The 12,065-nt window shown below is 52.8% G+C and overlaps 1 protein-coding gene across 3 annotated transcripts in view; it reads left to right on the top strand.

Annotated features, from left to right (window-relative positions):
- Sh3bp4 (SH3 domain binding protein 4) overlaps positions 1-11,523 on the top strand; it is a 77,635-nt gene extending 66,112 nt beyond the window's left edge. For all 3 annotated transcript variants that reach the window (XM_055616906.1, XM_055616903.1, XM_055616905.1), the window contains 3 exons: positions 512-2,865; positions 8,703-8,891; positions 9,586-11,523. In XM_055616906.1, coding sequence (XP_055472881.1) covers positions 512-2,865; positions 8,703-8,891; positions 9,586-9,810 — 2,768 coding nt within the window. In that variant the 3' untranslated portion in view covers positions 9,811-11,523. The remainder of the gene's footprint in view (positions 1-511; positions 2,866-8,702; positions 8,892-9,585) is intronic.
- Positions 11,524-12,065: the final 542 nt, after the last annotated feature.

The raw sequence follows: 12,065 nt of genomic DNA, 5'->3' as shown, positions 1-12,065 counted from the left end.
TGTCACCGTGCTATGCCTGGCTGTACTGTCACCGTGCTATGCCTGGCCTATAACATCACGGTTTCACTGCCTGGCCTGTACTGTCACTGTGCCTCTGCCTAGTGTGTTCCCTTCAGTGTTTCACGTTTGTCCTCCCTTTCGTCATAGTGACAGTCCTGGTCAGAAATTAGATAAAAACTTTTATCAAAATGAGATGCTCAGAACACAGGGACATGTGCACTACCTATCATGTGGCCTGCCTTTCTCAGGTATTTGAGGGACATTCTTCCGGGTCTTTGGCCTCCATTAGAAGGTTGAATTTGGAAGCGGGTGAGTGCCAGACCAGCAGAGTGCTCCCGAGTCATCACACAGGCCACGTGGGGCTCACATGAGTCTTCACAGTGTTTCCTGGCTGGGTTGGTGACCGCGTCATAGCAGTCTGCTTCTAGCCCACCCCTCCCCGCCCCCAGCTTGGAAGTGTCTCCTGTGCCTGTGGGCCTGGCTTTACTCTGTGTCTCTGTGTCTTGCGCAGTGCCTTCTCCCAGTGCCTTGCTAGTGGACAACCCCACGCCTTTTGGAAACGCAAAGGAAGTGATTGCGATTAAAGACTATTGCCCAAACAACTTCACCACCCTCAAGTTCTCCAAGGGCGACCACCTGTACGTCTTGGACACGTCTGGCGGGGAGTGGTGGTACGCCCACAACACCACCGAGATGGGCTACATCCCTTCCTCCTACGTGCAGCCGTTGAACTACCGGAATTCTACCCTGAGTGACAGTGGCATGATTGACAATCTCCCGGACAGCCCTGACGAAGTTGCCAAGGAGCTAGAACTGCTAGGGGGCTGGACGGACGACCAGAAAGAATCCAGCAGGCCCTATAGTAACAACCCCTTCTGGAATGGCGTCCAAACGAACCCCTTTCTGAATGGAAATGCACGACCCAGCATGGATGAGCTGAACCCTAAGACTACTGTGGATTTGCTCCTGTTTGACACAGGCACATCTTCCTTCACCGAATCCAGCTCGGCCACCACCAACAGCACTGGCAACATCTTCGATGAGCTCCCGGCTGCCAACGGACTCCTCGTGGAGGAGCCCGCCAAGCGGGACAACCCCTTCTTCAGAAGCAAGCGTTCCTACAGCCTTTCGGAGCTCTCCGTCCTGCAAGCCAAATCCGACACCCCTGCCACGTCCAGCTTCTTCACGGGCCTGAAGTCACCTGCCCCAGAACAGTTCCAAAGCCGAGAAGACTTCCGAACCGCCTGGCTGAATCACCGGAAGCTGGCCCGATCCTGCCATGACTTGGACCTGCTCGGCCAAAGCCCAGGTTGGGGCCAGACACAAGCAGTGGAGACAAATATTGTGTGCAAGCTGGATAGCTCCGGGGGCTCCGTGCAGCTTCCTGACACCAACATCAGCATCCACGTGCCCGAGGGCCATGTAGCCCCGGGGGAGACACAGCAGATATCCATGAGAGCCCTGCTGGACCCGCCCCTGGAGCTCAACAGTGACAGATCCAGCAGCGTCAGCCCCGTGGTGGAGGTGAAGCTGAGCAACCTGGAGGTGAACACCTTCGTCATCCTGGAGATGAAGGTCTCTGCGGAGGTGAAGGACGACCTCTTCAGCAAGAGCACGGTGGCCCTGCAGTGCCTGAGAAGTGACTCGAAGGAGGGGCCTTACGTGCCCGTCCCCCTCGCCTACAGCTGTGGGGACACGGTACAGGTACAGCTGGACAACCTGGAGCCCTGCATGTACCTAGCTATTGTCGCCCAGGGCCCCCACATCCTCTACCCTTCCACCGTGTGGGATTTCATCCATAAGAGGGTCACTGTGGGTCTCTATGGTCCCAAACACATCCATCCGTCCTTCAAGACAGTCGTGACCATTTTTGGACACGATTGCGCCCCAAAGACCCTCCTGGTCAGTGAGGTTACTCGGCAGGCCCCCAGCCCCGCCCCTGTGGCCCTGCAGCTGTGGGGCAAGCACCAGTTCATCTTGTCCAGGCCCCAGGATCTCAAGGTGTGTATGTTCTCCAATATGACCAACTATGAGGTCAAGGCCAACGAGCAAGCTAAAGTGGTGAGAGGGTTCCAGATGAAACTGGGCAAGGTTAGCCGTCTGATCTTCTCCGTCATCTCCCAGAACCCCAACGAGCTGTCCGACTTCACACTGAGGGTACAGGTCAAGGACGATCAGGACACCATTCTCACGCAGTTCTGTGTCCAGACTCCGCAGCCACCCCCTAAGAGCGCCATTAAACCATCCGGGCAGAGGAGATTTCTAAAGAAGAACGAGGTGGGGAAGATCATCCTGTCCCCGTTCGTTGTCACCACCAAGTACCCGACGTTTCAGGACCGCCCCGTGTCCAGTCTCAAGTTCGGCAAGCTGCTAAAGACTGTGGTGCGACAGAACAAGAGCCACTACCTGCTGGAGTACAAGAAGGGCGATGCCGTGGCCCTGCTCAGCGAGGAACGCATCCGGCTCAAGGGACAGCTGTGGACCAAGGAGTGGTACATTGGCTACTATCAGGGCAAGGTGGGCTTGGTGCACACCAAGAATGTGCTGGTCGTCGGCAAGGCCCGGCCCAGCCTGTTCTCAGGGCCCGAGCTGAGCACCTCGGTGCTGCTGGAGCAGATCCTCCGGCCCTGCAAGTTCCTCACCTACATCTATGCCTCTGTGAGGACCTTGCTCATGGAGAACATCAGCAGCTGGCGGGCCTTCGCTGACGCCCTGGGCTACGGGAAACTGCCGCTCACCTTCTTCTGCCGGGCGGAGCTGGACAGCGAGCCAGAGCGGGTGGCATCTGTCCTGGAGAAGCTGAAGGAAGACTGTAACAACCCTGACAACAAGGACCGGAAGTCCTTCCAGAAGGAGCTGGTGATGGTGAGTGCTGAGCGTGTATCCAGCCCTCGGGTTGACCAGTCTGGTCATCTTGGGCCAAGTCACAGGGACAGTATTGGAAGTGTCGTAGGGTAGGCTCCTTAAGGACCCCAGGGAAGGTGTCTCTCCCCATCTTCTACATTTATGAGCCTCTGTATGGTTTCTGGTGGACTTGTGTTCACTAGTTAGTGTTTGACAACTTGACACAAACTGTAGAGTTCCCCAGGAAGTTGAGAAATTACCTCCATCAGATTGGCTTAAGGGCAAGTCTGTGGCCACTTTCTTGATTAATGATTGATGTGAGAGGGTCCAGCCCACTATGGGGTGTGCTGTCCCTGACAGGTCATCAGATATAAGAAAGCAGACTGAAGCTGGTCAGGGTGGCACACGCCTGTAATCCCAGCACTCTTGAGAGACAGAGGCAGGCTTATTTCCGTGAGTTCGAGGCCAACCAGGTATACAAAGTGAGTCCAGGACAGCCAAGACTACACAGAGAAACCCTGTCTCAAAAACAAATGAACAAACAAATAAATAAAAAAAAATGAGAAGGAGAAAACAAACTGAACAAGCCATGGGTAGCAAGCCCATAAGCAGCATCGCTCCATGGTTCCTACCTCGGCTCCTGCTTGAGTTCCACCCTGTCTTCTTGCAGGGATTGACTGTGATCAGGATGTGTAAGCCACATAAACCCTTCCTTCTCCCAAGTTGCTTTGGGTCGTGATGTTCGTCACAGCAGTAGAAAGCAAACTAAGACCCGGTGGGAAGAAGGGACAGGGCCGTGGTCCAGAGGCTTGTGCTGGGATCTTTGTGTCTGCACCGTTAGGTCCACGACAGGCTCTGGGATATAGTGCTAAAAGCCTTTGCCCCAAAGCCTGGCCTTGCTCTGATGTGAGTTCTTGCCTCCCATTACCTGATGCCTCTAACATCTGTCTTTATCGTGATGCCTTCTCCCTGCCTGGGGTTCATTTGAGTCCATGGGGAACAGGCTCTTGGCTGATATAAAACAAATCTGCATTCTAAGAAATGCTTGGAAAGGAGAGGTCCCATGATTCTTTCTGAAACACACCGACCACAAGCCAGCTAGGGACATTTTCTGAGAACTTCTCGGGTCTTCCAGCAACCTGGGCTTTGGAGCATAGGGCAGTGGAACAACCATGTGGTTTCCACAGGCAGCCCACTCCAGTTGTGTGGTTCTGATGGTCACCATGGTCAGCGACCTCTTCTTGACCCTTCCCGCTTCTGCTGTCCCCAGGTTTTTGGCTGCTCTTCTACACCATGTCCCATTTCCACCTGCCCTCTCTGTATGACATCATCAAGCATCTCTCTGAGTCTATACAGATAACCCTCTGAGGTAGAGCAGGGCATGGGACCCTTTGAATATGGCCCATGGTAACATGTCATGCCACATCATGGGGCAAACAGGCTTGAGACTCCTCAGGAAGGGAGATGGCAGTGTGAATGGCAGCTATGAGGGCCCTGACAGTTAGGTCCCGGGGGCCTTGATGGCAGTGGTTTCACTGGGAAAGAAGCCAGAAGTGAGTGGTTACAGCCATGGGCTCTGCATGTAGGTCACCCACAGGAGTTGAGCAGATCTCTTTCAGCTATATTGCCATGTGAAACAGATTTTCAGAAGGTCATGGAGCAGCTCCTCCCCTCCCCCTTGCCCTGGCCTCCCTGGCTGGCTGGAGTTCCCCAGGGCAGGAGCTTGTGTTCCTGTAACAGCACCCTACACCGATTGCAGAACTAGATGCTTCCACGGAGCATAAACAGCATCGCTTGTCCCTCCCACGGCTGAAGGACGCCAGCCACCTGGAATAGGCCCAGTTCCTTCCTCTGTGGGCAAACGCCATAGATGGGGGCTTTGTGCCTATTTACCTAATTGCTTTTCGTGGCAAGTTTTGGAGAGGATTTTTGTTTCTTTGGTCTGTGGGATGGCTCAGAAGGGTCCTGTCTTCCTCTGAGTCCCCTCTGCCTTCCTGGGAGATGCAGCTTGGCCTTGGCTGGAACTTGGCCCTGGGGCAAGGGCAGTTTTATAATAAAAAGAAAACAGGTCCCTCTATGTTCTGTTCTCCCCAGCTATCTTGGGCATTTTGCCTCCTGAGCAGCTGAATTTTAATGGCTGGCCAAACTTCAAAACCCCACGGCTGGCTAACCCCATCATCTGGATGACCCCAACATTGGCAACCAAGGGTCGGTCAGTCAGGTTTCCTGCAGACTGGCCCCAGCTGGCAGGGCACACCTAGGCCAGCACCCCCTTCTGTTTGTAAGTTGTCTTTGCGTCTTCAACTTCCCCGCTCTGGCCACTATAACTAGAGTAAGTAGGAGGTTGAAGGTTTTGAGGTGGTCACTGTGCTGAGTGGGAGAGAGAGGCCTACTAAGTGCTGGAGGCTCCTCTCCATGGCCACCGGGCTTCTCACCTGCTCCTTGGGCCTGTGACAGCCCATGCCTCTGCTGGGGCCTTTTGCCTGTGTCCTGCATGCACCAGCTGTCCCCTTGCCTGGAGCTGTGTCCCTCTTGCCTGGAGCTCCTGACGATGTATTCTCTCAGATGCCTGTTCCAGCCCTTGATGAAGCAGCTTGTATTCCTGGATCTTCACAGTGCTTGCTCAGGTCAGGGCTGCTGTACACCTGCCTCTCATTACTGCCCTCTGCTAGACCTTCCTCCATGGAGGAAGGAGAGCACAGAGGGAAACCTCAAAGAGGGAGAGCGGGACAGTGAGTGAATGAATGAGTGGGAGTGGGAGCAATGGCTTGAGCTGAGATGCATCCGAGCCTTCTGTGCTCTTGTGGGCCACGCTGTGCTTTGTTTCTCTGCTCTCGTCCTCTCCCTGTGTGTGACAAGGGCTAGCAGCTTATGTCTCTCAGGGCCTCCAGTCTCCCTCCAGTGACAATGGGCAGGATTTTGCAGCAGGTGTTCCACAGTTGGCTTTTCTGGGGCAGCCTGCATGCGGGTACATTTGCCTATCTGATAGGAGGCACTGATGGTTCTGATGACCATTGAAATTGGAGACCATGTGGGAAGCCTGTCCATTGTGTTCCTAGTCACAGGCTTTTTCCAGAGAGCAGAAAACTCCATTAGGGACATAGATAGCCAGTGTCACTTTGGAGTCTGCTGCCTAAGAGTGACAGGACATGCTTTGAAAGTTCTGAGATGTGCCATCCCTGACGTCATTGGCCCAGTCCCTGGCAGGTGTGGGGGAAAGTTTGGTATGGGAGCTTGCAGACTATGTTCTGTTTCTAATGTGGAAATCCTGGTGCATCTTCCACAGTGTTGTGTGGGCCTTTGGGAAGGAGGGCAAGACACATGTTCATGTGTGTTTATTCTGTGAATACAGTGAGTGAGACACCCTGCAGGCCCGTGTGCACCTTCTAGATCTGAGGTACTGCCATCTCACCGAACAGGTTTGAGGAGGCTGGGGGGGAAGGGTCATCTCTCTAGTCCCAGACAGCGTGCCTTTGGTGTAAGATGTTGCCCATTTTAAAGACACCACTGCAGGTGGGCCCAGCGGTCTCTGTTCTTACAGGGAGAGAGAGGTCATTGGCTGAAATGAGAGGAAAAGAACTTAGAAACAACTCACAGTGGCCTCAGTAAAACCCTGGGAGGATTGTGGACGTTCCATGTATGTTATTTTGTGTGGTCCCTTCCCATGCTGGAGCCAACACCAAGAACAAAGCCTCCAGTAGTCCATTGGGTCACAATGTGAGACCTATAGAAGGAGGGCTACAATGGACGCTTTGGAGGAGTTTGTGTGAGAGAGAAGGGAGTGAGTTTGTAGGGCACAAGCCAGAAAGGGAGTTGTCTCCAGCAGGTGAGTGGACTGAGGAGCCTGAGACACCAAGGTGGGTGGCTATCAAGAGAACAGAAGAGTCCAGGCTGGAAGGATGGCAAGGGAACTCAGGATAGCTCAGAAGAAAAACACGCCTTATCCCACAGACCAGGAAGCCCCCAGAGACAGAGGGCCCGGCTCTGTGGTTAACTGGATGAAGAGGTAGCTCCATCAGCCTTGTGTTGTATAGGAGAGCTTTTCCACCCAGACCGGAGCATCTCAGGAAAACAAACAAACACAGAAGCCCAAATACTAGCTTATTTTATTTGCCTAAGAAGTGGTAAAACAGGTTAACAGCCACACAACCTGTGGCCAACTGTTACTGTAAACAACATCTTACAGTGACCTCCCAGATAAACCCCTTCCTCCCGTGCTGCCTTAAGTCAGGGTGTTTATTATTGCAACAGAAATTAAACTGCAAGAGCTGCTGTTAGGTGCTGTCTTTCTGCCCCCTGTGAAGTTGGGACAGAAGCCATGTGGACTACAAGCCACAATTTCAATCTGTTCCTTCACTCATATTAGGAGAATTCTATCTGAAGTTGGTATTGTGTTTTATTTCCTTCGGTATTTCCCAGAATGCCTTTGAATACTTGAGTAAGCCGTTTGAGGGCTGGGAATCCCCAGAGCTGGAATCCTGAGGGTGCGTTTTCCATTGCTAGGACTAAGTGTACCCAAAGCTCACCCTTGTGGAGAATGCACTCAAACGCACTGTGTGGTAGGAGCAGCTGGGTAACAGACAGAGCCAGGGCTGGGCTCAGTAAAGTGGTGTGAGAAGAGCTGAGCAGAGTGCAGCAAAGGTGAGACACCCTCACTCCTGACATCAAAAGCCTCGTCATTCATCAGCTACTCACAGAAACGGAGTCTTAGCTGCCCTGGATCTGGCCATGAGCCCTCCTGTACAGCAGTGGTCAGAGCGTGGCCTGAATTTCCTAGGGCCTTTGTGTTCTCTGCCCAGAGGCCCTGGGGAGAGAGCAGGTTTACTGACCTCTGCCAAGGGTGACTTGAATCCGAAGCAGGTGATTTGATGCACACCGTCAGCCAGCACATGAGGCCACCGCCAGAGCCAGGCAGCCCAGTGCACAGACACACGGGCTTGTTTGATGTGATTGGCTAACTCGCCGTCAAGCCCTGCGTTCATTTGCAGTCTCTTCCAGGACAACCCATGGACCTGAGGTGACCTTTCCTGCCTCAGTTTCTTCCTAAACTCACAGCACATCAAAGCTTAAACCTGACCAGCGCTTGGCCACTGGTATATCTCAATCCATTCCGAGACACGTGACCACACACATGATCATCTTTTTTTTTTTTTTTCTGGAACATGAACACATTTGTGTTTTATTAAAAACAATTTCTTAACAGATATCAAAATCCAAATGATATTCAACCCCTTTCTGAAATACCTAAGCAGTGGAAATAAAGTATAACCCTTCCACCCTGGTGGCATGTTTGGTTCAGAGACCAGTCTCATGAGCCCAGCAACATGGAAAGAGCCTCAAGAAACTAGCCCTCTTCTGCCTCTGGCCTCTGGTCTCTGGCTGGGGGCCTCTGGACTTAACTGCCTGGCATCTCCCAGTATGTCTTCATATTTGCACGATGGACATGCTTGGCCAAGCAACTCAAGTCAGGTCTTCCCAGGGGCTGGAAATACCACTCACCTTCCCTCTAATCACTCTGGGGAAAGCGTATCCGTCCAGCCCTGCTTCATAGGTGGCTGGCCATAAGGACATCAGCCATGATGGCCTGCCCTCTGTGGTCTTACGGTTTGTCATGCTGTATCTGAAAAGGCTTCTTTCCAAGCTAAGTCACTTTCTGGGGCCTGAGCTTGAGTTCTGGAGACGGTGCCAACCCATACACCCTGTAAGCCATTTCTGTCCCTTGTACATGCACGGTGCTAGGCAGCAGGCCAGGACAGAGCTCAGGCTTTGGAATCCTCAGGGTGAAGAGAATCATCTGCAGCTTGACCTTCCCCCAGAGCCAACCTGCCCTGGCCTCACACCGCATTTCATCTTGCCAGGCGTTGCTGAAAATGGACTGCCAGGGCCTGGTGGTCAGACTCATCCAGGACTTCGTGCTCCTGACCACAGCCGTCGAAGTGGCCCAGCGCTGGAGGGAGCTGGCCGAGAAGCTGGCCAAGGTCTCCAAGCAGCAGATGGACGCGTATGAGTCTCCCCACCGAGACAGGAATGGGGTGGTAGACAGTGAGGTGAGCAGAGCTCCAACCCCTTGTTTACTCCATGGCTTTGCCCCTCAGCTCCTGGGAGCCGTGGGGTACCATAATAAATGGTCTGCTTCACAGCCCTCCAGGAGGGTAAGATGAGGTAAAGTGAGTGTGCCCAATACAAGGCATGCCCTGCCTGGGTGGGGCCGTCAGCCTAGAGAACCTGGCATAGAAGGTCAGGCAGCCCTGCCACAATCTACGAAGTGTGGGCTGCTCTCCCTTGCTCATTTTACTTTTACGGGGTCCACTGCATTGGCTGAATTCCTGCTGGCTTAGACAAAGGTGGGTATGGTGGAGTCGTGCCCAGAGACTGACTGTTTACGGGGCTGACCCTGGAAGCTGATTCAGACTCACAAGACGGGCAAGCAGGAAGTCCCAAGTGGAAAGGTGTGCTTTCTTTGCATGGTCAATTTCTAATGCTCTCGGCATGGGTGAAAGTGGGTTCTGTGAGGAAGCAGTGACTCAGACACTGGAGGGGACCCCACCCTTTCCCCAGTGCAGGCACAGTGCCACAGATGGCTCCCCTTGCTGCTGTGAGTGACAGTAATGACCAGTGAGCAACAGAGGAGTGCTGAGGTAGCTCACCATCCTCTGATCTCTCTCTCTCTCTCTCTCTCTCTCTCTCTCTCTCTCTCTCTCCCTCTCCCTCTCCTCTCTTTTTGGTAACTCTGTCTCCCAGGCCATGTGGAAACCCGCCTATGACTTCTTGCTTACCTGGAGCCACCAGATTGGGGACAGCTACCGAGATGTCATCCAAGAGCTGCACATAGGCCTGGACAAGATGAAGAATCCCATCACCAGGCGCTGGAAGCACCTCACGGGAACGCTGATCCTGGTGAACTCCCTGGACATCCTGAGGGCAGCTGCCTTCAGCCCTGTGGACCATGACGACTTTGTGATCTAACTGAGGATCCTGTCCTAGTGCTCACCAGAGCTGGAACTCTCCGACCATCATCTGTCCTTCGTCTGTCCACAGTGGGGGCCTCGCCATCACCAGGCGGGGCAGGAAGGGATGGCTGCTCAGGCAGAGGTCCATCTGCCAGCCACGCCCAGCCTCTGACTCTGCCCCGCCCCTCTCTCCAGGGGCTGGTCCCAGGGGCTTTCTACATTGAAGTCGTTGCCAATCATGTTGCTTTCTATTTGTTGAAATGTACATTTAAATTTAAAATCACTTTTTTTTAACAAGAGACTTAGAGAGGACAAACGAAAGGTGGTATCTAATTTTTTAATGGACTGTAAAGGCTATTTAAAAAAAAATCACCTTAGTAAAGGCAAATGCTGTTGAGGTTTTTATGTTCTTTGAAGGCCTTTTTCAATGATGTTCCAGGTGTATATAGATATTTAAAGGCCACGGGTGTTTCTGTGTCCCAGACGTACTTTGCATTTCGACACTCAGAGTGGAAAGGAGTTTGCACCCTACAGACATTTTTCCCCTCGACGCCTGTGAGAAGGCAAGTCCATGGACCTGGTGGCTTTTAGTAGATGAGCCTTGCGGGTACCGGAGGTCCCACCCTTCCTTCTGCCTTGTCCTCAGTGGACCTCACAGGACATGTTGGTCCGTGTGCTTTGGTGAGCAGCAAAGCACCCACATGGCAGCTCACTGCCATTAAGATTCTGCCAACAACTAAGAAATCAGTTGGAGTTGGAGGGGGTCCCTGTCCCCATCATTCTTCTCAATGATATACTTATCATCCATCAGAACAGTGCACCTTGAGAAGGAGGTGGTCCCTGCCACTCTGGGACATTGAGTGTGGTCTTCCTCAGGGCAGCTCTGCCTCTGCTGTAGGCGGGAAGAAAGTGCTAGCACCCAGCCAGAGCCTGGTGGCCCCTGACTTTCTGGTGACCTTTCAGGTGAGGTCACATGCCGACGTGCAGAGGTGCCATCTGCTATTGCCAAACTCCACACTTCATCTCTCACATTTTCAACCTTCTCAGTGTGCCCACATCTCCTTAGGAATAATAGTACAAGGGAGCTGGCCATCCCACAGCGCAAATATTAGCACAGGGAACATATTCCCTGTGCGATGATCCGTGGAAAGCTGGGAGCTTGCAGAGGATTGTATTGAACTTCAAGGTAGTGGGTCATGCGGTCCAGGTTGACTTTCAGGGTCACACAGTTAGCTGTGGCATTTGGGGGAGAGAACAGGAAGTAGAACTCCTACCAGAAAGAGCAGCAGCCAAGTGACCCTGGTAATGGGCTGGACTCAGGCTGTCTGCTTCCAGGAGCAGTTCCAGACCCTGGGGACTGCCCTCCGTCTGCCTTGCTGGCACAAGCTGATGGCCCTGTTTGACCAGTGCACAACCCCGAATTGAGCTGAAATGTGTAGACTCTGAGTCAGACACTGCAGACCAGCAGACTTAAACAGCAGGTGTGAGTGCTGCGAGAACTAATCACTTGACTCCCCGGTCACCACAGAAATGCCCATTATTCCGCGCCTTCCTTTTGCCCAGAGAGCATCTCCTTACCTTTTTTCCCCCAAAGAAGAAACAAAACCAGTCGCACCTTAAACCATGGATATTTTTCCTCAGGGGCTTTGAATAGTTTCCTATGCAACAAATCTTGTAGCACAAATTAAATTCTACAAAAGTTACAGTAAATTTTATCTGAATATTTTAACTGGTTAGTGTATGTATGTGTGTGTATGTGTGTGTCTTTCTGTGCCTAGCCAGACTTTAAATAAAGTCAGGGAATGGGTTCCTGTCAGTCAACCCTGAGTGACAGATGGCAGTTGGTGTAGGGGATGTTTTCTCCTGCTCTTAATTGCTCCCGAGTGGGTAGATCATTCGTTACAACCAAGTGGGAGTTGGTGTTACCCATGGCACATGAACGAAGCAGACAGATGTGTCTCCCTGTTCCTGATCTCCACCCCCTGGGGCTAATACCACCCCCACTCCCCCAGCATGGAGTTCAAGACCCAGCAGTTTCTCATGTGTTTGGCATATTCCTTGGCCTACTGATGGCAGCGGCCTTCCCTGGGTGTCCCCTTTCTGCTGCCAGGAAGAATGGAGCAAGGAGTGTAGGCACTACTGGGGACCCAACCCCAGCCACAGGTGGTGGGGAGGAGCTGGGCTCCAGAAGAGCCAGCTTGAGAGAGTGTCTTCAGACAGACAGGCTGAATAGGAGCTGGCTGGACTGAAGACAGGCCAGACCTGGATACT

Source organism: Psammomys obesus, unplaced genomic scaffold (genome assembly GCF_907164565.1).
Source record: "Psammomys obesus unplaced genomic scaffold, mPsaObe1.curated_primary_1811, whole genome shotgun sequence".
Taxonomy (NCBI): Eukaryota; Metazoa; Chordata; class Mammalia; order Rodentia; family Muridae; genus Psammomys; species Psammomys obesus.
This window is presented reverse-complemented; position numbering and strand designations above follow the sequence as displayed.